General features: G+C 39.4%; 1 protein-coding gene across 4 annotated transcripts in view; it reads right to left on the bottom strand.

The window, feature by feature from the left end:
• The window catches only part of CA13 (carbonic anhydrase 13), a 48,800-nt gene extending 21,429 nt beyond the window's left edge, over positions 1-27,371 (bottom strand). For all 4 annotated transcript variants that reach the window (XR_005381177.1, XR_005381179.1, XR_005381178.1 and 1 more), the window contains exons 1-6: positions 27,277-27,371; positions 22,034-22,231; positions 13,834-13,952; positions 7,510-7,605; positions 6,159-6,221; positions 5,495-5,650 (exon numbers count right to left, since the gene is read on the bottom strand). Coding sequence is in view for 1 of the 4 variants with exons in the window: in XM_038579665.1 (XP_038435593.1) it covers positions 5,495-5,650; positions 6,159-6,221; positions 7,510-7,605; positions 13,834-13,952; positions 22,034-22,231; positions 27,277-27,313 (669 nt within the window). In the remaining 3 variants the exon portion in view is untranslated. The remainder of the gene's footprint in view (positions 1-5,494; positions 5,651-6,158; positions 6,222-7,509; positions 7,606-13,833; positions 13,953-22,033; positions 22,232-27,276) is intronic.
• Between the last annotated feature and the right edge of the window lie 504 nt (positions 27,372-27,875).

Here is a 27,875-nt window from a genome sequence, read left to right as displayed (position 1 = left end):
CGTGGATGGAACTGGAGGGTATTATGCTGAGTGAAGTAAGTCAGTCGGAGAAGGACAAACATTATATGTTCTCATTCATTTGGGGAATATAAATAATAGTGAAAGGGAATATAAGGGAAGGGGGAAGAAATGTGTGGGAAATATCAGAAAGGGAGACAGAACGTAAAGACTGCTAACTCTGGGAAACGAACTAGGGGTGGTGGAAGGGGAGGAGGGCGGGGGGTGGGAGTGAATGGGTGACGGGCACTGGGGGTTATTCTGTATGTTAGTAAATTGAACACCAATAAAAAATAAATTAAAAAAAAAAAAAGAGTCTTGGTGAAATCAGAGAGAGGGAAACCACAAGAGATTCTTAACTATAGGAAACAAACTGAGGGTTGCTGGAGGGGCATCTCCCCTCTGATGGGGGAATGGGCTAAGTGGGTGATGGGCATGAAGGAGGGCACTTAATGTAATGAGCACTGGGTGTTATATGCAACTGCTGAATCACTAAACTCTACCTCCAAAACTAGTAATACACTATATGTTAATTAAATTGAATTTAAAAATCTAAAAAAATAAAGTCTTGCGGATCTGTGAGATGTTATTAAAAGGTTAAATGTATATGTAATTGAAATATCAGAAGGAAAGGAAAGAGAAAATGGGGCACAGTGTATATATATAAAAATTAACTCATAAGTCATCAAAAACTTAAATGTAAGAGCTACAAACATTACTTAAAGTATGAAAAAATATTTAGGGGCATATAGTTAGGCAAAGATATCTTACACAGGATACCAAAAGCACAAACTAATAAAGGATAAACTGATTAAAATGGACTATATCAAGGTTAAGAGCTTTTACTCTCCAAAAGACATAGTTTTTAAAAAGGCAACCAACAGACTGAGAGAAAACCTCTGCAAAATATGTATTTTAAGGGACGCCTGGGTAGCTCAGTGGTTCAGGAGCTGTCTTGGCTCAGGGCGTGATCCCAGGGTCCTGGGATCAAGTGTTACATTGATTGGGCTTCCTGCAGGGAACCTGCTTCCCCCTCTGCTTATGTCTCTGCCTCTCTCTCTCATGAATGAATAAATAAAATCTTTTAAAAAATGTATTTTAAAAAGGACTTCATCCTGATTGTATAAAGAACCTTTGGGGCAGCCCAGGTGCCTCAGCGGTTTAGCGCTGGCCTTCAGCCCAGGGCATGATCCTGGAGACCTGGGATCGAGTCCCACGTCGGGCTCCCTGCATGGAGCCTGCTTCTCCCTCTGCCTGTGTCTCTGCCTCTCTCTCTCTCTCTCTCTGTCTCTCATGAATAAATAAATAAAATCTTTATAAAAAAAAAGAACCTTTGCAATTCAATAATGAAAAAACAAACACCCAATTTTAAAAGGAGCAAATTAATTGAACAGATATTTCACAAAAGATATATGCACAGCCAATAAGTATATGAAAAAATGTTCAACATTACTGATCACCAGATAAATGCGAATTTTAAAAATCACATATACCCACTAGAACGGCTAAAGATCCAAGGACTAACACCACCAAGTGTTGACAAGGATGTGGAGGAACTAGAAATCTCATATATTGCCTGTGAGAATGGAGCGTGGAACAGCCACATTAAAAAACAATACGGTAGCACTTTATACAATTAAACCTGAAGTTACCACATGACCTAGTGAATCTAGAGCTGGGTATTGCCACAAAACATGAAAATATGCGTCCACACAAAAATGCATATGCCAATCATTTCTAACTTCCAAGTATGCACAGCTATTATTTGTAATAGCCCAGAACAGGAAGCAACCAAAATGTCCATCAGGTGGTAAAGAGACTTTAAAATAAGGTGGTTTATCCATATCATAGAATATTACTCAGTAACAAAAAATTGACAGTGAATCTAAAAAACATCATGCTAAGTAAAAAAAAAAAAAAAAAACTAAACATGAAAATCTACATACTGTATGATTCCATTTAAATAAAAATCTAGGGCAGCCCGGGTGGCTTAGCAGTTGAGCATCTGCCTTGGGCCCAGGGCGTGATCCTGGAGTCCCGGGATCGAGTCCCACATCGGGCTCCCTGCATGGAGCCTGCTTCTCCCTCTGCCTGTGTCTCTGCCTCTCTCTCTCTGTGTCTTTCATGGATAAATAAATAAAATCTCTTTTAAAAAATAAATAAAATAAAATAAATAAATAAAAATCTAGAAAAAGCAAAATCCCAGTAACAGCATCTCAGTGACGGCCTGTGCCATGGGTGAGGAAGGAGGTGGAGTGCAAAGACACACAAGGAAATTTTTTGGCCTAGGGATCTGTTTTATATCTCAATCTAGTAATTGCTGCATAGTAATATACAATAGCAATAATCATCAACTGCACACTAAAACTCATGAATTTTATTGTATGGAAATATCATAACAAATGACAAAGAGAATTTTTTTTAAAAAAAGCATAGAATTAAAACCAAGGATTCTGCACATTGAATTCAGCAGGTGAGCAAGCCAATTTGGATAATTTAGGATAACCCAAAGAAACTTGGCAGAAAAGTTAGCCTTCCAAAGAGAATGACACATCAGTTATCAAAACTATCTGAAAACAGCATATCTGTTTACTGGTCTGGCAGTTAAACTAAGCATTTCTGTAAGTGACTCTGGAGAAAAACATGAGCTTGAATCAAATAAAAGAAAATGAAAATCACGTGATTTGTCCTTCCTGTCAAACAGTGACTTGGCAAGAAATAGCAGAAAAACCTAGAAAAAACATTGGCACCAACTTACTGAAAAAAGAATTTAATCTTCATAGCTAGTGACATTGTACAGTAGAATTAGAAAATAAAATAATGTGCCCCAGGGACTTCAAAAATAAAAAGCTGCCAAAAATTAGATTAGAAGTTATCTTTTGGAAAGTGACTTTTAAGCAAGTGGTATACAGGTTCATCTCTCTTTATATAAAAGAGGTAAACAACTGAATAATCATCTCAACCCTCTGATGTTTTGGGTTTTCTTAATAACCTTTTTATTTTAGAATAATTCTAGATTTACAGAATTATTACAAAGATAGCACAAATAGTTCTCATATATCCCACACTCTATTTGCCTTATTATTATTAATATTTTACATTAGTGTGGTATATTTTTCACAACTGGTGAGCCAGTATTAATGTTCTCTTAACCAAAGTCCATCCTTTACTAAGATTTCCTTTGTTTTTACCTAATGTCTTTTTCTGTTCCAGGATCCTACCAAGAAATATTACACTTAGTAGTCATATGTCCTTGAGCATTTCTTGATAATGACAATTTCTCAGATTTACTTTGCTTTTGATAACTTTGATAGTTTTGAAGAATACTGATTGGCTATTTTGTAGAATGTCCCTCAGTTGGGCTTTGTCTGATATTTTTCTCATGGTTAGACTGGGATTGGATTTCTGAAATATCTTTTGTTTCATTCTTTAACTCTTAAAATCACCATAATGCCATATTATAATAATTTGGATTCTTACTCAGATAATCATTTCCATCTGGTTAAAAAATGGAAATGTCTGGGGCGCATGGATGGCTCAATCAGTTAAATGTCTGCCTTTGGGTTAAGTCACCATCTCAGGGTTCTCAGATCAGACCAGGTCTGGCTCTCTGCTCAGCGAGGAGTCTGTTTCTTCCTCTCCCTCTGCCCCTTCCCCCTGCCTGTGCTCTTTCTCTCTCTCTCTCTCTCTCTCTCTCTGTCTCAAATAAATAAAATCTTTTTTAAAAAATGAAAATGTCTGAAAATATTCATGCTAGAATAGATGTAAGTGTATTTAAGTAAATCACAGTAAATTATCAATCATACTAAAGCTAAAATATAGTTATTATTTTATATACTCAACCATATAGAAACCACATTAATAATTAATATTAATCAATTGAGTCTCCAATTAGATACAGTAAGGAAACCACAGCTAGGTAGGCATAATTCCTAAACTTATAGCCAGTCATGTTTGATTTAGAGCTTTATGCATTTTAAGGAACTAAATTATATATTTTGATATATTCTCTTTCAAAGATTTTAAAAAGTTATTTAAGAGATAAAAATATCCTTGAAATATGAGGATAGAAATGAACTAGGGGTGGGGGAAGGGGAGGTGGATGGGGGGTGGGGGTGACTGGGTGACGGGCACTGAGGGGGGCACTTGATGAGATGAGCACTGGGTGTTATTCTATATGTTGGCAAATTGAACACCAATAATAAATAAATTTACCAAAAAAAAAAGGAAATATGAGGAGAAACATGATCTCCTATTAATACCACCTTGATGTTATAATTTATTAATTCTTACCCTTGCCTTGTTCAAATTTAACAAAGGAATGTAAAAGCGAACAGTTTAGCACACAAAGAAAAGAAAAATGTACTCCGTCAGTAAGGCCACCGAATTAGTGACAGGTCATTTTTGTCATGACACAGTGTACTTTATTTATGATAGGAAAAAGTCACAGGAATTTCCATGTCAGTCAAACTCTGGATTTCAATCCAGACTTTTACAAAATGTTTTTATTAGTCCTAAATTATTATTTGGCTTTAATCCTAAAGATAAGGCCAACAGAAGTTGGATGTGTTCAACACACCACAAGGGAAAATGTTACCTGGCATGACCTTAGAAGGTGAACCAGCTCTAGTCTCTGACTTGGGGTAAAAAATAAACATCCAGGCAGGTGAGCAAGCCCAGAACAGAAATCCCTTATTAGCTGCAAAAATTACTAGACTATGTCCTTGCTGAGATTTTGCAGCAAGTAATTCAAAAAGGAAAAGAAAAGAAAAGCCTACTCAGCACAGCATCCACAGAAGACATAGCACCCATCTGTCCAACGGGTCAGTCACACAGCTCGTAGATTTGAGCAGACTCTCTGGGCATCAAAGACATCCTGAGCCTGCAGACTGCTTGGCTGATCGTGGGGACTCAATGTATTTATCAGAAAAACAAGTGAGGCAATGTCTTCACTAAAACAGCACAGGTAGGCACCCAACAGCACCTTAGTAAGTGCTTAAAGTCCCTCAAGCAGCCCCACTGAAAGCTTTGTCAACAAAAGCCAAAAGACCCACTGCTGTTCTCACTGCTCACTTTCTGATTGTGAAATCTGTAGGAGGAGCAGGTCTAGAGGGTGCGGTCAAAAAGAAGAAAGTCCCCTCTTAAAGTCACCTTTCCCCTGATTTTCCAGTTTATATACCGACCTGTTTATATCTCAGCCCAATAAAGAGAACGAACAAACAAAAAACAATTATAACCTTTAAAGTCACTTTTCTTTCCTCAGTGTCTGTGCACACATCACATTTCAAAGAACAGGGAGAGAAATCATCTAATCACAGGTCAAATAAGAAAGGGACATAAGTTTTACCTGGTCCAATGACACTTATCTGATCAATGAAGAAAAAACATAGGCTTCATAAGGCCCCAGCAGAAATGAAGGGCAGGATTTTTTTTTTTTTTTAGGTTTTGGTCCAGTTTCCTCCAGTAAATCAAGAGCAACCTTGAAAAGGTGACATACCTGTTGAGAGCTGATATTTATAGGTTGTTTTAAAACGATCCATGTGACACTCTCAAGAAGAGGCGGGACTGTCAGGGAACCGGGATATGTCCAGTAGTCCCAGGATGGAGGGAGCAGAGATAGTGGATCAAAATTTGTGAATCGAGTTTGTTTGCCCTGGTGGAGAAAAGAGAATTCTCACAAATTACAATGGGAGAGCTTTACACACCCCTCAAAAAAACATATATCAATGAAATACCATTTTACTAGAATTCTCTACCTCATGGAATTATTTAGTATCTCCCTTTGCATCTTAAAAAAAAAGTTTCTGCCTTAATCTAAACATTTTAGATGAAGTAGCACATTACCTAGGTTTATTTAAGAAGCACAAGATTTGTTTACGATGTGTTGCAATTAAGTGCTGATTGCACAAAGCTCCAATACCAGAAACTAATTATGCATAGATGAATTAGTAATGATTTTAGAGAACTTAAGACCCCCTCATAATTTTCAAAAGATGAGTGGTAATTGGTTGATTCTGCTCTACTGGCCAAGTATGTTCCAAACCTGCTTCGAAGCATATAGCATACGCTCTATCTATAGTCTAAGTTATTAAAAGCAGGTAACAGACTTCAGGAGAGAACAAGGAATACATTAGTCAGTAGCAAATAAAATTTCATTTTACCTTTTCTTTAATAGAATCCAAAATATCAGTAATCTTTTGCAGTTGAGAATTATGTTCACCGATCTGAAAGCACAAAATTTCAAGAGAAGTGGTTACTGTAGCAGAGCAGGTCTGGTTCAACTCCATCTCAGTCACTGGTTTTGAATTGTTTTTTTGAAAAATGTATGCCAGCCCAGAACAAACAGAGATTGTTCTATAATGAAGCTGTCCTTTACCTGCTGGCTTTATCGTGCCAGAGAAATCTGAATAACAAGATAATGTTACAGGGCTCCTTGGCTGAATTATAAACTCGATTCCAAAACTAGTAGTAACAGCTCCATAGTTTTCAGCTTTATGAATGTTTAATATACACGTTAAATTCAGAGAAAACATGCTCAGGAAACTCCAACATAACACTTGCACTATTCAACCAGATGTGACCTTCAGACTCTAAATCCAAACTGACTCTTGTGACATTCAAGCAATCAAAGAAAACATCTCCCATTTTCAACCTAAAGCGATTTGAGGTCCTGAACCAAGACAATATGTTATCACGAGTAGAAATCATCAGAAAAAAATCTATGTGCCTCTTTTCATTACTAGGGATGTCCCAAATCTACCTAAGGTTATAAATCCTTCAGGATTAAAATATAATCTCTTGCCCCACTTGCATTCCACTGCCACCAGCATACTTGATGGCCAAAGGGAAGGAGCCACTGCCATTCATCTCACCCTCCACTCTGCTCTGTACTTCCCCCAGTCCCAGCCCCAATGAGTTACAACATCGCACACAGAGTTGGTGGCAGAGCAAAAGTGCACGCCCTGCAAGAATGTAGTCACAGTGGGAGCCGAACAGCCCAACCCACCCACGGGGATTATAACAATGATACTTGCTAAACCACATGTGAGTATGAGACAAAGGAAAACACATCGATTTTTAAAAATTGGTCAGTGTGTTTGAGACTACAAACCACTGTGGTGAAACTAGTGCTTCAAGAATCAGGAACTTGAACTTTACTCTGTCCTGTATCTCTAAATAATGTGTAATGGGGAAGAGCCTAGAATACAGATTTTCTTCTCAGAATCTCAGTTGTTACTCCTGCTACTATGGTTGCTGCTGCTGCTGCTGTTTCTATTCTTATAAAAATGATCACTGGACAAGAGGCAACATTAGACAATGCTCCTGTGGTAGCTCTGGGCTATTAGATAAATCATAAACTAATATGTAAATTTTCAATATATATTTCAAAAGGAAAACATTAAACTTAGAATGAGTTTACTATTAAAAATGGCAGACTATCCCTTCCATCACTGAAACTCTTTATCCAACATTGCTGATGAATTATTTAAAATGAAATCAGTGGATTCTCACCTGTAAAAATACTCCCAAGACAGCTAGTCCATCTGGCTCGTGAGCTGCCTCAACAAAACTGGGGTATTTGTCGGAATTCCAATGAACGACATGGAGCTGAAAGGGAGGTAGGCAACATAATTCAAATGTCATTTTTGAAAAATTCTTAAGAACATAAATGAAAATAAAATATTTATTTAGATGTCCTGGTGCTGTGCACTCATGTGTATAACATTAGAATCCTCCTATTTGCTTTTGTCCAAAAGCCAAAGACAAGGACTATGGCCACTTAATCAGTAGTGTACTATAGAAAAGTCCATATCACTATGTAAAATGCTCTGGAGCATCTTGCCAAGCCCCTCCAGCCCCCAAAATCTTCAACCATTGCTCCTGAGTGACTTAAGTCTCCTCCATAACCTTCCATGGTGGGATAGCAATAGAGCGGCGTTAGGTCAGATAACAGAGTCCACTAGACAAGCTTAGCCTCACAGAGGGGTGGAGAAGTCAACTGAAGGTTTGCAGTAACAGTACCAATTGTTCCTAGTCAGGTGGTCATCATTTATGGGGCAGCCCCGGTGGCTCAGTGGTTTAGTGCTGCCTTCAGTCCAGGGCCTGATCCTGGAGACCCAGGATCAAGTCCCATGTCGGGCTCCCTGTGTGGAGCCTGCTTCTCCCTCTGCCTGTGTCTCTGCCTCTCCTTGTGTGTGTCTCTCATGAATAAATAAATAAAATCTTTTAAAAAAAGACTCTTTATGACTTGAAAGTGCAAATTCTCCTTAACAGAACTATTTTAAGCAGTATTCCCACTCTTATTACCTTCTATAAATATGTTCAGCCCCTTTGCTGACAGCAAGTTTTAACGGAGACAAAGAGGATTTGTCTAGGAACAGGAATTAGGATGTGTCTGAGGGTGAAAATGAGAGGCAGTTGGTGCTACTGAGGTGGAGAAAAGGAAAGAAGTAAAGAGGCAAGGAGTTGGAGTACCTGGAACTCTAGAAAACAGAAAATACACCTACTTGACAACTCTGCCCTCATGCAAGTGGCCTTCTGCAAAATCCAAAGGCATCCTAAATGTTCTGCACTGTTAAATAGCAGTGTGTCCCAAACACACAAACAACCGTGAAAAACTGCAGAATAACAGTAAGACAGAAAAGCACCTGGGGAGATCTTCATTCCTGATTCAGCAGAAGAACAAACTAAGATAGATGCCAAAGGGGAACGTGCCATGCTCAAACAATCTGGCCAAGATCATGAGGACGCCATGCTGTCCAAGAACCCCCATATGACGGACTGACTTCAGATAAAATAACCTTTAAAGGAATCCTTTTGGCAAGCCAGGGAGGAAACACATATGAAGGGTTTCATGCACAAATCACCTTTCTAGATGATTCTTAAAGAGAGAATTTAGTATGTTCAAAGACACGGTTTTAATCCCATGCTTTAACCATAACTTCATATCTCATAGGCAACTACTTATGCAGGATTTCTGGATAAATAAGAATTATCACAACCAGTGAGCTACAAAACTATACAATAGTCCCCATAACAAACAAGCAAGGAAGACCGTGGGATATGCAGATGGAAAATACAAGAGTAGATCCCTGTAGTGCCATGTTCTAAGTTGGTGTGAGATAGTTGGAGGAGGAACCAAATCTGAAAACACTGGGTGATGAAACAAAATTCATTTGGTTCACATGAGATAGATGACATTCCACTGTAAGGGAGGGGCTGAAAAGACCATTAATGTTGTTTTAAATGGCTCTGGGCCAATCCATCAGCTCACTTAGTAACGGATGACACCAAAAACATAGGTGTCAACTGGTTAGAAAACGAATATGTAACCAAAGAGAGACGAATCTTTTGCTGGTTAAAAACAGCAACTATTTAGGGGCACCTGGATGGCTCAGTCGCTTAAGTGTCTGCCTTTGGCTCAGGTCATGATCTCAGGGTCCTGGGATCAAACCCTGCATCAGGCTCCCTGCTCAGAGGGGAGTCTGCTTCTCCCTCTCCCTCTGCCCCCCTTGCTCAGCTCATGCTCACTTGCTTTCTCCCTCAAATAAATAAATAAAATCTTTTTAAAAATAAAAAACAACAATTATTTAGAATATTATGGGAAACTACAGCTAGAGAAATCTGTTTTTTGTAAACAAGTCTTTCTCTCTCCCACACACCTTACCTAACTGGCACCAAAATCTTCAGATGGACTGATATCACTTGTATTTGCATTTATATTTGAATTAAAACTCAAACAAATAACAAACTCATATTTCCTGACTAATAATGACAGCCACAGTGATTTAAGCAAATGACAAGTAGTCGCAGCCACTACAAAAATGGAAATGAGAAGAGTCTTCCTTGTTAGACAATAATTTATTTTTTTAAGATTTTATTTATTTATTTATTTATTTATTTATTTATTTATTTATTTATGAGAGAGAACACACAAGCAGGGGGAGGGGCAGCAGGAGGGAGAGAGAATCTTAAGCAGATTCCACGCTGAGGGCAGAGCCTGATATGGGGCTCAATCTTAGGACCCTGAGATCATGACCTGAGCTGAAATAGTCACCCACTCAATCCACTGAGCCACCCAAGTGCCCCAATAATTTCTAAATAATAGTATTATTCAACTTTAGCATTTTTAACTGCATACTATTGTAAATTATGCTCAGCATGCCAAAAATCACCATTAAGGTTAAAATCACAGTTTTACTATCAACTACATATTTAATATACTTATATAATCTGCACAAACCGTAATCAGATGAAGTTTTAAATATGGAGTGGATTATTAGTCTACTTTTTAAAGATGTGTAACTCTTAGGATAAGGTTTTTCATGATTCAGATCACTTTAATCCCTCTCTAGAATGTCACAGATCAGATTAGACTCAAAATTAAGCTTCTAAGTACACTCTAAATGACTTGTTCCTTTCATTTCATTTCTTTTTCTTTTTCTTTATGTCATACAACTCAGTGACAGTCATGAAGTTAGGTAAAACGTGGCTGGAAAAACTAATTAACACTTCAGAATCATTTCTACAGCTGAGCGCAAAGGGATTCTTTTGAACCTGAAACCAGAAACAAATGACTCCCAAATACCTCCAGCTCCAGCCTGGACTCCTTCCTTAAACTCCAGGTCTGTAGCTAACAGACTTCTTGGACGTGAGCCTAGAATATCTATGAGACACCTCAAACTTAACATGTACACAACAGAAAGTTAACTTCTTTCTACAACCTACTCCTCCCTGGACTTGCCCATCTGAGTAAATGGCAAAAACGATCCTCATGTTTACTCAAACCAAAGTCTTACGAGTGTTTCTAGACTCCTCTTTTTTCTTCCTTCAATCTTGACATCCTTTTCATTGGCAAGTCCCACCGATTTTATTTCCCAAACAGATCATGGACTCATCTAGCTCTCTTCACCCCCACCACCCCCAGAGCCCAAACCACCACCCTTGCTCATTTTAACTATTTCCCTAACCTTCTAATATGTCTCCCTGTTTCAACATTTGCCCGACCTCTTTTCCACATAGCAGCTAGTTATAGTTTGTAAAATATGAAGTAGAACATGACATTCTCCTGCTTAAAACCCTCCATTATCTTTGTCTCAATACATTAAGGATAAGTTCTAAATTTCTCATCAAGCCCTACAAAGCCCCACAAGGCATGGTCCTTGCTTGCCTCTCTAGGACATGGCCTATCACCTATCCCTCATTAATCCCACCCAATCCCAGAAGCCAATGCCTTTCACTTCTTAAACATGCCAACTTCATTTCTGCCTGAGGCCATCTGTATCTGCTGTGCCCACTTGCTGAGAAGCTGTCTAGATTTTTCTCATGGTGACTCCTTAGCCATTCAGTCTCAATTCACATAAATTGAAAAGAAAGTTTTCCTAACTCTTCAATCAGATCCCATGGTATTATTCCTATCAAAGAATTTACCATATACCATTTATTCGTGTGTTTATTGTCTACCTCTAACAACCCCTCACAACCCTGGAGTCTGACCCAGACTTCTTCATTCTCCATCAGCATTCCTATCTCACATCAGAAAACAAGCCACCCCCAACCAAATCAATCAACAAATCCCACTGAAACTGTACTTGGAAGCTAGCATTCCAATTAACTGCACTATCATCTATTCCTGGAACTTCCCCGAAAGCCCCCTCACTGACTCCCCTTATTCATTCCTGCTTCAACCCAATTTATTGGGTTACAGGCTCAAACTGTAGCCTGAGTATTTTTTAAATGCAAATATGATCACTTGGCAATTCCAAGCCAGTCAGCGGCTTCCCACCACACTTAGAATTAAGTTCACAATCCTTACTGGGATTTACCTTTGTAAAATCTGGCCCCACAGCCTTTCCAACTTTACCTCTGGCAGCCCTCCTCTTTGCTCGCCAGGCACAAATCCCACTGGCCGCTTTGTTGTTCAAATCCGTGTTGTGCCCTGCCCCAAGTCCTCAAATACATGATGTGCTTTCCTCCCCACCCCAAGTCCTCACACATGATTTTAGGCAGGGCCACTGCTGTCTCTGCCCTTTGCCTGGCTTACTTCCGCTCATCCTTTAGGTTTAGGGTTGAAGGACTCTTCACAGGGAAACATTCCCTGACTCATCCTTACTTCCTTCCAGCACTCCTTCAGGATGAGCACAAGGAAGCTGGACAAAGATGGGGGACACAGTGGGGTCACAATGAATTCTTAGAGTGAATGAATCCCTGAACAAATTAATAAAATACGAAACGGCATTAAACACATATTAAAGAATATATGAAATCCCAAGTCAAAGCTTTACTTCAAGAGGGAAAAGTCTACAAAGATGTCTCTTGCTCTGCAAGTCAGGACTCTGTGCTTCTGGAAAATTTCAGGATATGAGTGCTCTTTTTAAGAAACAACTTGCCAGCTCAGATAAAAAGCCTGAGAATATGCTTTCAAGTTCAGGACGCTGGAAAGTATAACCATAAAGCAATGTGACTAATTTCTTTTAATTGCTTAGGAAAATCACAAAGCAGTAATCCAAAACCAGCTCAATCCCCACAGAGCCTTTCAGATTTAGAACAATGTATTAAATTCAGAATACAAACTTTAGAAAGCAATATAAACACAACTCAGCGGATGATAAAAACCGAGGCACCAGACAGATTCAGGAGTCCCACTTTCTACATTTTTGGCATCTTTTGTCCAGTGCCATACAACACTCTGGATATACATTTTATTCCCCCACCGTGAAAACATAGCAGGTCCCATATGCTAAGCATTTGGCTGCAAACAAAAGTGTTTTAATGGATGTTATGGTTGATAGGCTCAAAGAATAGATATACTTGTTAATGAAAGAGCAAAACTGGAAAATTCTCTTGGCTGGATTTCTCTGAACAGCAGAACTATAAAGGAGTGTCTGAACTCCACAGCTCAGTGACCATGAGAAAATGAAGAAAAACTTCACTTGCCTGGTAATGCTCTGTTTCACCTAGACAAATCGCAAGCCAAATTACTGTCACTTAAAGAGCTTTGGTTGAGTCATCCAATAATTCACTTTCATCTCAGGGAAAAGTTGGGTGCTGGCAATATTTAACAGTATTAAAACTTGAAGTACATTATGCCTTGTCATTTAACAGAGGATTAGAAAACATAGAGTATTATTAACGAATATATTTATAAAAGAGTAACTTCCCAATTTAAAAAAATCAATGAAAAATAAATAAATAAATAAAAATAAAATAAATAAATAAATAAAAAAATCAATGAATGCTTTATTGTGTTATGCTTTACCAGTGACTTCAATAATTAACAGAGATTCTACTTTATACCTGTAAATAGAGAGGTAATGTAGAGTTTAGGAGAGCTGTGCCTTTGTTTCTTTTCCCTATAAGGAATTTGCCATTTACTATAACTTCTAAACATGCTATTGGACCAAATATCTGGACCAAATATCTACACAGTTAGGCCCAAATCAAATGTCACTTTCTCTACCTTCTCTGGACTTTCAGGAAACACAACAGATATTATAGAAAGTGTTTGTAATTGTGATCAAACAGACCTGAGTTTAAACCATCTCAACTACTTCCTAATTGGCTAAATTACTTAATCTCTCCAACTCTGCAGTTTACTCATTTCTAGAATGAGTACAAGAACTCTAGGTTCTCAGAGTCAGTGTAAGGCTCAGAAGGACCACATTTATAGCTCTCATACTGATAAACTCTCATACTGATGGAATAAAGCAATTTCAGACACTTACTCCTAATTGGCTCAAGATCAATGTGGAGTCAAGAGAATTGTCCGCTGTATTTGTTAAATCCCACCACCTGGGAAAATGCTGAATCATAAATATGTGTGGGATAATATATTACCTCTGCCGCGTATCTCACTCCATCCACCACGTGTTCAGAGCCGTGATCATCAGCAGACCCCCAGTGAAGGTGAAACTGTCGCAAGCGGTAGCTTCCAGTGAGAGGACCCCCACGTAGAACTAAACACCAACACATTTTAAGTTGTTAGCAAGAAAAAAATACTCAAACATGCTGCTACAATCCACATGACCTCCCTGAGTTACTCAACATGCCCGTGTTCTCCCAGGAATCCTTTTTACAAACGTTTCATTCAGTTTGCAGACAGGAATACAATTTTTAGGTACATGACGAATGAAAACAAACATTTTAAAAGGTTGGAGAGTTCACGGTACAGATTTTTATGGGACATGTGGGAAATCACAACAGACACAGTGGTTAGAAAGTAGAAGAAATTAACGGTCCCTAACAGTAAAGAATTGGTCCTTTTACTGGAGGATGTCAGGATCTCTGGATAAGGATGTGATATGTAAAGAGGACTGCCCTAAGCCTGGCCCAGCAGCCCAGCACTGTGGCTGAGAACAGCCTCCAGCAATGAGAAGACCTGGGCTCCCCCTCTTACTGTGTCATCTCGCACCAATCCTAACTTCAAAGCTTTAGCTTTCACGTCTGTAAGCTCAAGATAGTAACACTCTCTCCTCCTGATGCTATTTTGAAAATAGAGTAAAAAAGTTGAATACAAAAAGAACTTATCACTGCCTGGCACACAATCAGTTTGCTGGACACATTCTCTATTATTACTGTTTTATTCTTGTTAGGATTACTACAAAAATTGGCCAAGTAAGCACATTTTCTGTACTTGAATTCTATCTAAACGGGACAAACAAAAAAATTAAAAAATTAAGAAAAATAAATGGGACAAAATTAACTCTTGTTTTTTTTTTTTTTTTTTTTTTTTTTTTGGCAACAGAATCATATCTTAAGGATAGAGAAAAGCTCCTTATAGAAAGCATGGTTCTAAACTGTCTCCTCCTAATTAATCTTTATTGGGGGCAGCCCCGGTGGCGCAGCGGTTTGGTGCTGCCTGCAGCCTGGGGTGTGATCCTGGAGACCTGGGATCGAGTCCCACGTCGGGCTCCCTGCATGGAGCCTGCTTCTCTCCCTCTCCCTCTGCCTGTGTCTCTGCCTCTCTCTGTGTGTCAATAAATAAATAAAATCTTAAAAAAATCTTTATTGGGCATGTTTAAAGGTTATGGGGAGATAAGAAAGCACTGGATGTTCAACATACCATATGTGTTACAAATCCCCCATCAACATTCAATGGAAGAGCTAGGTTGTGAAGTGCAGCCTTAATAGCAGTTTGATTTAAATGAACCTCCTCTTCAGAGACAGGAAAACAAAGATACAGAGATAGAGGTATCTCCAAAGCACCAGGAATGGTCCATCTTACATAAGAAACAAAAGATGGCATGGGGTGGCTGGCTGGCTCAGTCAGTAAAACATGTGCCTCGATCTCAGGGCCGTGAGTTCAAGTCTCATGTTGCATGTGGAGCCTACAGAAGCAAAAGATGCTAAGAGGTATCACTAGCAGTTTTCCACAAACAGCAAGGAAGAAAGGGAAAATACATTTGCCTAAAGCACACCTCTCATTGGGCTATACAGCGGGAGAGAAATGATGCAGACGGTTGTCTGTATTAACCAGTACAAACCGAACTCATTTCTTCCTCACTCAGTTTGACTCAGCTAAAGTTGAACGTCAATGATTAAGAGTTAGTGTGGTTGGAATCAGCAAACCTGGAAATAGTCCCAGCTCAGCTACTGAATTATGTGATCTTTCAAAACTCACTTAAGCTTCTGTGGGCGTCAGCTTTCTGTCTACATCTGTGTTCATTTGTCTATTTTTAATTAGGGGATTGGACTGGATGCTCCTCCTTACCTTCTACAATTACCAAAACTACCAAGGGGGAAAAAAACTGAGCATATGCAATAAAACATTTTTGGAAGATTGAATGATTGGAGGTTCCTTTGGATTCATTTCAATCCAGATTTCTTTACAATAATTAAGATAGCTATTTCCAAAGCCCTCTGAAAAGTAAAAGAGAAGAAGCATTGACAGCAAACTCTAGGGCTTGCTCTCCTGTTATAAACAGAGTAGTTTTCATGTTCTGAGTCTCCCACTGAGCAGTATTTATGAGGACAGAGACTCTGATTGGGTCCCATCACCTAAGCACATTAACTATCACAGAGCAAATGCATGATAAATATTTGATGAATGAATGAATAAAACATTTGATTTGTCTTTAAACAAGCAATTTCAAGGTTGATTCACAGATAAATTAATTTAAAAGGCACATTTCCCTAAGTGATTCCATACAGCACGGATGCAATGGCATTTCAAATGAAAAGAAATCAATAATTCTTTTTTATTATTTAAATTCAAGTCAGTTAATATATAGTGTAATATTGGTTTCGGGGGTAGAATTTAGTGATCCATCCCTTACATATAACACCCAGTGCTCATCCCAACAAGTGCCCTCCTTCATGCCCATCACTCATTTAGCCCATCCCACACCTGCCTACCCTCCAGCAACCCTCAGTCTGTTCTCCATAGTTAAGAGTCTCTTACAGTTTACTTCTCTCTCTGTTTTTATCTTATTTTATTTTTCCTTCCCTTCTCCTATGGTCATCTGTTTTGTTTCTTAAATTCCACACAGGAGTGAAATCATACGGTATTTGTCTTTCTCTGATTTATTTCCTTAGCATAATATATTCTAGTCCCTCCATGCTGTTGCAATGGCAAGATTTCATTCTTTTTGATGGCTGAGTAACATTTATATATTTTATATATCCATTCATCTGTCGATGGACATTTGACTCTTTCCATAGTTTAATTATAGTTGACAGTGCGGCTATAAACATTGGGGTGCATGTGCCCCTTTAAATCAGCATTTTCATAACCTTTGGGTAAATACCTAGTAGTGCAATTGGTGGATAATAGGATAATTTTAACTTTTTGAGGAACCTCCACACTGTTTTCCAGAGTGGCTGCACCAGTTTGCATTCCTTCCAACAGTGCAAAAGAGTTCCCCTTTCTCTGCATCCTCGTCAATCTGTTGTTGCAGGAGTTGTTAATTTTAGCCAAAGAAATCAACATTTTTATTGCCCCTTTTTTTTTTCTTGCTGTAGCATAAGACCTGAGCTGAAACACAAAGTCATTCCTTCACAGATAAAAAGCAGATTAGAGAGCTTGAGTAATCGATGTGAAATTAACTTTGGGAGAAGATGCAAACAAATTGGCTCAAGAGGAAGAAAGCGATACCAAAAAACACACATTGTTAGGGAAACATCCAAGAATAATGGTTGATCTCTGGAAAGTCTGCTCTGAATCCAGGGTTTAAAGCCAGATTAGCATAGCTCTGCTAGTTAAGCAACAAAGATTGCCTTACACTCTACATATTTGGCTCCACATGTAAGTGTTTCAACTCAAATATTCAAACTGGGACCATGATTAGCAAATATCTACTTGTGAAGAAAATATTCTCTTGGAGCAGAGCTCTTCTGAAACACAGGGTGGGGAAAAGGGAGTCAAAATATTAAGGTTAATTTATCATTGAATTTGAGATAGTCTATAACAAAATAATGAAATGAATAATAGCAATAAAAATTATTTTTAAGGAAAATGACTTAGTGTTTTCAAGTATTAAATCATTCATCTTCCTCTGTAACCTAGATGAGTAAATAAATATTGTCTCCATCTTATATCTGAAAATGAGTAATCATTTCTCCAAAATCACACTTGGTACACATGTACACTTATCCTTTCATTTGGGATTTTTCTTAAATCTATCTCAAATAAAACACTCATATAAGAGGTCTATGGAGATTAAGAAATCAGAGTCAAATGCCATAAAAGTATGAGAAATTTTTAATATCTTAGTAAAAGGGTCCTTGTCATTTCTTATATGCTGCAAAGACCAACAATGTTATGAAACTAGCAATGTAGATGTTACTCCATTAAATTTGACTTTGTTAGAAATTTGCTAGTCCTATTCATTTTCTGAAATGACTCTGTCATCAGTGGCCTTAAGTGATAAGCATGCTTGCAACAAAATCAGAAAAAAAAATAATTTCAAAGTTAACACACTTGTCTGTGCATGCATTTACTGTCTATCCTACCAGGATACAAACTCTTTTAAGGAAGAGTCTGTCTTGTTCTCTTGTATTTCTAGTGCCTAAGACAGGGTCTGCATCAATAAATACTACTAACAAAAAGTAGAAAAGAGGCCTCACCTGTAGAAGCACTTCTCCATAAACTTTGGTTTATAAGGTGGCTACTGAGGAAGTGACCTGGGAATCACTAAAGAATATGTTCTTATGACTATGAATCTAATGAAAGTTGAAGCCTAATCACTGTATGGTAAACGGTTCTCTGAAGTAAAGCTAAATGAATAGCACATCTGTATTTTGCTTGGAATCTAGGAAAAGAGGAACCAAACAGCACAAATCTGCCAGGATTATACCATGAAAGACTAAAGCCATAAATGTTTCCAGTCCTGAATTCTTTATGGAGCCAGGAAAGTCTTCATTAAGTCCAGCTTCTTTTGCTCTGAGCATATGCACACCTGGTTGCTCTCCCATTGCTCATTCATCCGACAATTCTGAAGAGCTTACTATGGGCCTGTAACTTTGTTTAATACTAAGTACGGCATGATGGGTAAGGTCATCCCTATCGTCAAGTAACTTACAGTCAAGTGAAGGAAACATCATTATAATAAAGTTTTGTTACCTGGGGATCTTGGCTTCTAGGGGGGATCATACAACTAAGGTATCCTCCCCCACCCCTATTTTTTTCTGTTTTTGTTCTTTTCTAATGTATAACCTCGGATCTTGTGAATTTGGCTGATTTCAGGCAGTTATCTAGAACCACATAACTAGAACTGGTAACTAGATCATAACCGAGAAATTAACAATTTCTAGAGATGAAAATTAAAGAATAAGCACTGAATCCATCAAGTCACTGGTATTCCTAGGAGGTCTTTCTTAACGAGAAGCCAGCTTCCTTTTGACATCTTTAAAAAATTTCATGGAAAAAAAAATTAAATAAATAAATAAATAATAAATAAATAAATAAATTTCAGCACAACATATCTCATACATGGAAAGAACACAGGCCTGTTATTTATTATGTTTTATTGTTATTAATTTGTTATTAATAGTTATTAAATGCTTACTATAAGCCAGGAACTCTCCCTTATTAAAATATAAAAATTAGTACAACAGCCTTTAACAATTAAACATCCAAACAATGAATAATCCACTAAATGCTTAAACTACTTGGGTGTCAAATGGTAAATATTAATTGATTTCTGGTGGTTTGTAATCTTATTGGGACTTCACCTATGTAGACCAATATGTCCTGTACCACAATGCCATATCAATTTTCTATGTCTTCCAGAAAACATCGTACCAAAAGATTTTTTGGGTTTTTGGTTTGTTTATTTTTTTTTTTAAGATTTTGTTTATTCATTCATGAGAAAGGCAGAGACAAGGCAGAGGGAGAAGCAGGCTCTCCATAGGGATCCCAATGCAGGACTTGATCCCTGGATCCCGGGATCATGACTTGAGCCAAAGGCAGACGCTCAACCATCGAGCCACCTAGGTGCACCCAAAAAATGTTTTTAACTTAAACACACATTTGTTGAGTACCTATTGTGTGCAAGGCACCATGCTAGATAGATGAGTGAGACATAGACATTGCTCACAAGGAGTCTTCAGCTGAGTGGAAAGAGAACCAACTGGCAGTTACAATGCAGTGTGGGAAGCTCTGTGATAGGACAAGCCTGGGGTGCTACAGGAGGAGTTGTAGGGCCAGTCAGATGAGATTCCCAGATGTGAGATCCTGTCTGAGTACAGAAAGACCAGTAGCTAGGGTGGAATGTCCTTGTCTCTCCTTATCAGATTATTATTTCCCTTCCACTATGGCCAACAGGAATTCTTCCCAAAAAATTTCATGTCCTCTGTCCCTTTTTTATTTTTTTTTCCTGCCCTCTTTTAAAAGGACTATTAAAATTCGAATGGGTGGGTCACCAGAGGTTAACCACAGGAAATGCAACTGCCTAGAAAAAGAAGCCCTACAAAGACTATGCGTTTGGTTTCTTGGCTGGTGGGATTCAGAGTTAATTTTGGTCAAGAATGGCTTCTTTACAAAATGGGAACTGTTTTCTTCAAATCAAAGTGGTTTGCTATAGACAGTATCTTTGTGTTGTTTACAGTTTACTAAAAAAAAAGCCAACAATTTATTTTAACTATAGTGGTCTCTACTTTTTCACTGATTTAATACCCAGAATCACCATGAAACATTTTATTTATCTTGAGAAAAAAAGAAAGAGAATCATGACCCATATTTATGTGGTTTCTGTCTCAGAGGGGTACAAAGTACTTTACAGACATTTCCAATTAACCCTGGTAATTTCATTGTGATCTAGATAGGAACGAGACCTTCACATAGGGGAGAGGCACACACTACCAATCACAGACACATTGTCAAATCTGGAAACACGAACTGATTCCCCCAGAGTAACCCAAAGTACAGGGAAAATGAGAGGAAGAGAGAAAGAGACAGGGAGAAAGAGGAAGAGAGAAAGGAAAAGGAGGAAACAGGGAGAGGGAGAGAGAGGAAACCTAGATCATCATCAAGCAAATTAGAGTAGGAATTTTTTACGACCAAGGCTGCCTACATTTATAAATAAAAACATTTTGGGGCACTTGGTGGCTCAGTCAGTTAAGCGTCCAACTCTGGGTTGTTTGGTTTTTTTTTAAGATTTTTATTTTATTTATTCATGAGAGACAGAGAGAGAGATAGGCAGAGGGAGAAGCAGGTTCCCCACGGGAAGCCCAAGGTGGAACTCGATCCCAGGACCCCGGGATCATGACCTGAGCCAACAGCAGATGTTCAACCACTGAACCACACAAGTCTTTCCTGACTCTTGGTTTTGACTGAGGTCATGATCTTAGGGTCGAGTTCAAGCTCCATGCTCAGCAGGGAGTCTGCTTGAGATTCTCTCCCTCTTCCTCTGCCCCTCTCCCCACTCATGTTCTCTCTCCCTTTCTCTAAATAAATAAATCTTAAAAAAAAAAAAAAAACAAAGTTTTAGGTGATTAGGTAATTGCTTCTTATTCTAAAACTAGGAGTGGGTTGCCTCAAGTTTTTTTTTAAGACTTTATTTATTTATTTATTCATGAGACACAGAGAGAGAGAGAGACAGAGGCAGAGGGAGAAGCAGGCTCCATGCAGGAAGCCTGATGTGGGACTCGATCCCGGGACTCAGGATCAAACCATTAACAAAAGGCAAGATTCTCAACCACTGAGCCACCCAGGTGTCCCTAGCCTCAAGTTTTTATGTTTGAGATATAAACAGTACCAAACTATGATTATGGATGGTATAAACTTTATGCTCAGAAGCCTTAGACTATTTACAATGTATCCATCAACCATATCTATTAATACAGATCATCAAACTGAGGCTTAAAGGAAAGACCATTGAATATAGTATATAAAAGGCAAGATCTTCCTTCCCTCAAAAAGTTAAAAATACCATGTGCTAATCTTTCTTTGTGCATTTTTTACAATGCTCTGATGAAAATATATCTTTCATGGATTTGACAAATATGAGAAAAATTTTGTGGGCTTATAATTTTTGGTAACAATATAGTATCACATAAATATAGATATTATTACTAACCTAAATCTGCTTAATGAATAAATGAAAACCTTCTTCCAACTTAGGGTTTTTATAAATTAGCTATATTTTTCATGAATAGAGCAAATACAGCATCATCCTGATATTAAACTAAAATTAAAAATAATTTGTCAGAAGCTTTAAGAAGTATTCCAAAATTTGATTCTCTCTAATCTTCTCCCTCATCTTAACTTTAAACTGGATATGATGATTCTTTGGGAAGTGAATATGCTTGAAGTAGGATTAAATGTTCATTTTTAAGGACATTCTCTTTTCCTACTTCATTTAGTTACCAAATTAACAAATAAACTGAAGTTTTATTTGGCTGGTCCATGGCTTATTGACAGCATAAAAGACATTATGCCATGAAATAGTAAAAATAAACCTTTATTATAAGTTCTAGCAAAGTATTAATAAGGAACATATAATGCATAGATATTTTAAATATGAAAGAAAAGAAATCACAGCCCAATCATCCAAGACCCTCACCCCCCCCCACCCATCAAAAAAAAAAAAGAACCAACCTGATTTGTCCTCCGTGTCATCAAAGTCAACGCTGAAGGAATGGCCACTATTACTGATGATTTTGGCTGAGTTTGCATCATATTTGATACTAAGAGGTCGCAGAGAAGAGTCATATTTCACTTCTTTGGTTTTAATCTCAATCGGAGATTGTTGATCCCCATCAGCAATAGGGAAAAATTTATTCCAATGAATAGGACCTTAAATATATAGGACCAGTAGAAAAAAAAAAGACTAAATAAGTTATTTCCTTTACCAAACATTTGTTGGGTGCAACATACTGTGCTTGAGCTGATGGAAAAACAAATAAGGTCTTCATCCTCAGGAACTTCACATCTAATTTTTTTATATGACTAGCAGTTTTCATTATAGTTATGAAAACCTCCTGGTTTGCCTTAACTCCTTTGCAGCATTAAACTAACTCTTATGGGCGAAAAGCATGTAAGGTTGTTTTTTTTTTTTTAAGATTTTATTTATTTTTTCATGAGAGACACACAGAGAGAGGCAGAGACATAGGCAGAGGGAGAAGCAGACTCCCTCTAGGGAGCCTGATGTGGGACTCGATCCTAGGACCCAAGATCACATCCTGTGTCAAAGGCAGATACTCAACCACTGAGCCACCCTGGTATGTAAATTTTAAAAAGTAGTTTCCAGGGACATCTGGATGGCTCAGTCAGTTAAGAGTCTGACTCTTGGTTTTGGCTCAGGTCAAAGGCTCATGGCTCATGAGATCGAGCCCTGCATTGGGCTCCCTGCTCAGCATGGAACTACTTGAGATTCTCTCCCTCTGACTTTCTCTCATCGCCTGCACACACCTGTGCTCACTCTCACTCTCTCCCTCTAAAATAAATAAATCTTTAGAGGAAAAAAACAGTACTTTCCAAAGGTATCTTTCTATCAAACTAAAAACAACAGCACAATTCATCATTGTAAACAATGAGATTTAGTCTCAGCTCCAAGAATGATCTGTGGTAGCTCCAGAGGTCAGTAAGTTCATGGGTTGAAGGAATTAATGGAACTGAAAAAGCTGTGTAGAAAAAAAAAAGGGGGGGGTGCAGTTCTTAAAAATGCTATCCCTATTTCTTTCTTCTGCCACTTACTTGTGTCTTCAGGTGCCACCCAGGCCTCAGCTCAGTTACCTCTGATGTGCAACAGGCATACTAAGGAAATGCATAAATTTTTCACACAGCATAATCGAAATAAAATGACTATACCATGTCAGGAAATGTAATATAGCTGATAATGGTCAGTGGAGTCAGGTAACAATTTCTTTCTTTCTTCTTTCTACATTTCAGAAGGTCCCTTTTTTTTTTTTTAAGACCTTTTATTTATTTATGTGAGAGAGAATGAGAGAAAGTACAAGAAGGAGGGAGGGATAGAGGGAGAGGGAGAAGCAGACTCCCCACCAAGCAGGGAGCCTGACACAGGGCTCCATCCCAGGACCCAGGACCCCAAGATCATGGCCTGAGGCCCAAGGCAGATGCTTAACCGACTGAGTCACCCAGGCACCACCCCCCCCCCCAAAGGTCCTTCTGTGGTTATTTTGCCAAAGTTACATTTGAATTACAACATAAGGGACAACTGTCATCCTGATCCTCTATTCAAAAAGTCAAAATTGCATCCAGTTCCCAAGTGAGACACATGTTTGGTAAATTAACATGAACCAATAAGCAGGCAATTCCCTTGTCTAGACTCTTCATTTCTCTGGGAGACTTGATTCGAGTCCTGCCTCCCGAAACCAAGAGTAAGAATGCAGCTTCAAGTAACCTCTGACTCATTTTACAGATCCGAGTGGTCACTTTATGGGTTCAAGGTTCTTATTATGTCTACTATGCCTGCAATTTACACAGCTACCACCAGGTCGGTAGAGCACAGGGCTACTAACTAAGCTTTTCCCGATTTCACTAACTTGATTTCTCTAATATTCAAGTATGTATTAAAATGGCACAGCATGGGGCGCCTGGGTGGCTCAGTGGTTGAGCATCTGCCTTTGGCCCAGGGTGAGATCCCAGGATCTGGGATCAAGTTCCACACCAGGCTCCTTGCAGGGAATCTGCTTCTCCCTCCACCTATGTCTCTGCCTCTCTCTCTCCCTCTCTCTCTCTCTGTGTGTCTCTCATGAATAAATAAATAAAAATCTTTAAAATAAAAAAAAATAAAATGGCACAGCATGACAATTAATTAAACGTTTGTTACCGACAGCAACAAATATTTTTAAAGATGAGATTTAGAATGAAGTTTCAAGAAACTCAAATATATCACAATTATCAACAGCTCCCATCTCTAAATCTAATGTTCCTTATTACTCTTCAATTTTGCAAATGAGAAAGCTTAAGCTCTTTCGCTCACGTATGCTTCCGGCACAAAAAGTCAGAGCATGAATATATAACCATACACACAACTTACAAGCTCTCTACTCCTGAGTCTGACCCTTTGGACTTCAAAGCAACTTGAACATCAAAGTCCTTGCCTACAACTTATTACAGGAAAGGCATTACATTCTCTGATGTATGAAGTACTCTCCTTTACCTTCCCAGTGCTCTTTCCTTGCACAATCTAGTTCTTGCTTTAAGTGAAAAGTTTTCTATCTCACTGTCACCAAGTCTGATTTAACCTGATGAGAATCTGATTTCAAATATGTGATGCATGTATCACAAAATATTGTTGACCTTTTTCTTTCTCTTCCTAATTTCTTTACTCTCTTACTTCCAGTCCTTTATAACAAGACGAATTTTTAAATTTTTTTTTTTATTTATGATAGTCACACAGAGAGAGAGAGAGGCAGAGACACAGGCAGAGGGAGAAGCAAGCTCCATGCACCGGGAGCCCGACGTGGGATTCGATCCCGGGTCTCCAGGATCGCGCCCTGGGCCAAAGGCAGGCGCCAAACCGCTGCGCCACCCAGGGATCCCAAGACGAATTTTTAAAAGCAGAGGCAAACCAAAGTAAAATAAAAGTAATATCACTTTGCACAAATTACTCAGTATTATTTATTAACCACCATAGTGGGTTCATTTCCCTGCCTCCTCAAGGGGCTCTTTTAAACATAGTTCTTAAGTAGAGATGGATAGTGATTCTTCCACTGACTCAAGAACTTTTGAATATCTATAGAGAGGTTTAGTTTTCAGTAATTGTCACATTCCCTAAACTAAACCAACAAAACTGTCACAGGTTACTGGAAGAACTTACAAGTTTTTGGTGAAGGTGGTACCCCCCTCCAATGTCTCAACCCTTGGTATTCCATTTTATCATTGCTACTATAACCAGTTTAAGTTACCTTTTATCTGCTCATTCAGTGCTTCTGCCAATCTAAACCGAAAACAGGCAACCAAACTTGCCCAGTCAAGATACAACACATTGCCAGTAGGCTTTTGCCACAGTTGATCTCCTTACAGACGTGGTCCACAGAAAGCTATTGTGTCTAAAGCAGGAAATGGCCCTATAATTCTTAGCAGAATAAGAAAATCACTCCTTGGTAATGACTTTTCAGAGACAGATTTTTTTTTTTTAATTTCTGAAGATGAGCTTCATTGGAGCCAATATTTTCTAACATATAAATGTATTAAAGAGTAATCAGTACTCACTGATTGAAAATGCCCTTCCTCTTCCTAACTATAGTGAGGGCATTGTCAAAGCCAGTAACTATAAATAACAAAAATTAAAATTATTCCAGCAGAGAGGGAAATGAAAAGAAATTTGTTTTGTGGCTTTTTTTCCCCAAAACATAAATGGAAAGTAGCAAAATGTGAGGTTAAAATTATAGTCTCAATCAAAAAGATATTCCCCTAAATTATACCTTTCATTATTAAAGTTCTAATTTCACCTGCTGCCATTTTTAAAGTGGCAAGTTAATCATAACCTCAAAAAAGTCTACAATTGGAAATGAAGCTTTTCTGTTTCTTGTGAAAATAAACTTTCTATAAAACTTCACTATATGGTACTGTTCAATAATATGCATGTTAATCCAAGGAAAGTATTATTACTATTATTATTAGTATTCACACATCTAATTTTGACAGTGATTTACTATAAGGCTCTCTTGGTGTCACTTTGCAGTTATTTCAAATAATGGTTATTTTGATGATTTAGTATATAGAGGAAGAAAAGCATACATATCATTATTACTGTCACTCTCATCAATAAATACATTTTCACCTACGTGTTAAATTTTGAATAATCTGGGCAGCCCTGGTGGTGCAGCGGTTTAGTTCCGCCTGCACCCGGGGGTGTGACCCTGGAGACCTGGGATCGAGTCCCACGTCGGGCTCCCTGCATGGAGCCTGCTTCTCTCTCTCTCTCTCTCTCTCTCTCTCTCTCTCTGTGTGTCTCATGAATACACAAATAAAATCTTTAAAAAATTTTTGTTTAATAATCCTTTGCTAATCCTCTGTCTCTGCAAGGATGAGTGTGGGAGAGGGAGAAAGTGAAGGAGCCGCAAGCATAACTTCATTTTTTAGAAAGAACCTAAGTCTTCCTACAGCTAATGGTACCAGTCAACCAACTGCAAATCGCCATTGCATTATTTTGCAGTAACAGCTATTAAGAAATTGGCAGTAGGGCAGCCCCGGTGGCTCAGCGGTTTAGCGCCGCCTACAGCCCAGGGCCTGATCCTGGAGACCCGGGATCGAACCCACCGTCGGGCTCCCTGCATGGAGCCTGCTTCTCCCTCTGCCAGTGTCTCTGCCTCTCTCTCTCCCCTCTCTGTGTATTCCCACGAATAAATAAATAAAATCTTTAAAAAAGAAAAGAAATCGGCAGTAGTTTGGTTGCCAAGACGGCAGCTTAAGTCTTCAGGCTTGCATTATGAAAAATTACTAAAATTCCTTAGGTAGCCTCAAATGCTTTCCATGATTTCCTCTAAGTGAATAATGAACTTTAAAAAACTGAAAGCGAACTTGTCCTCGTTCAAGGGTGTCATCAGACCTCCCATCTCCGAGCCTTTAATTGGCAAGTAGCTGTTAGCAGGGAAAGTCCTGGGCTTTTCAAAGGTGAACGGACACCTGGGAGGATCTCGGGTCTGGGGGATCCACACCACCTCTCACCCCCGCTGAGCACCCTGCAAAAGACGCTTTTCTCTGCCTGCCTGCACCAGGCGAAGCCTTCCCCCCACTTCCTGCGTTCAGCTCTGGGCAAAGCTGCCCAATTTAAAGAGGAACCAAGAAGTTTCTCGCCCAGTGTGGCTTCTGCGGGGCGCGGTGGGTCCCCCGGGCCAAGCCCCTGCCCCCCGATCTCGGGAGGCGCTCACCGTTGTGCTCGCCGTATCCCCAGCTGAGCCGCGACATGGTCCTCGGGTGGGAGGCGGCGGAGCTGCGGGGCAGCGCGAGAGGCGGCGGGCGGGGCGGGCGGGGCGGGCGGGGGCCGGGCCGGGCTGCGGAGCCGAGCGCTCCCACCCGGGCCCGGCGCTACCCGCCTCGCCCGCCAGGGGGCAGCGGCGCGCACCGAGGCGCCCGCACCTGCGACATAGAGACCTGCGGCGGCCGGCGGGCGGCGGCGGCGGCGGGGGCGGGGGGGGGCGGGGCCGAGTTAGGGCCCCCGCGGCGCGCGGAGTTGGCGCTGGGGGGCAACGCGAGGGCGCTCCATAGAGACGCGTGAGGGGCGGGGGGCCGGGAAGAAAGAGAGAAGGGTTTCCAGAGGGGATTTTCTGCCTCCTGAGCGGTCACCCCGGGGAGGTGTCGGTTGGAGGGCCATCCCGGGAAGACGTGAGTCACCTGGCCCCTGAAGTGGCGGGAGACACGCGACGTCCTTGACGGCAGAGGTGGTGGTGATGACGAAGTGTCATTGTGTCAAAGTGTCACAAAGTGTCATTACTGTTTGGTACTTTGTCATCACCACCACCTCTGCCCT

This window comes from Canis lupus, chromosome 29 (assembly GCF_011100685.1).
Source record: "Canis lupus familiaris isolate Mischka breed German Shepherd chromosome 29, alternate assembly UU_Cfam_GSD_1.0, whole genome shotgun sequence".
NCBI lineage: Eukaryota > Metazoa > Chordata > Mammalia > Carnivora > Canidae > Canis > Canis lupus.
Note: the sequence above shows the minus strand (reverse complement) of the source record. Positions and strands in the feature narration are given on the sequence as shown.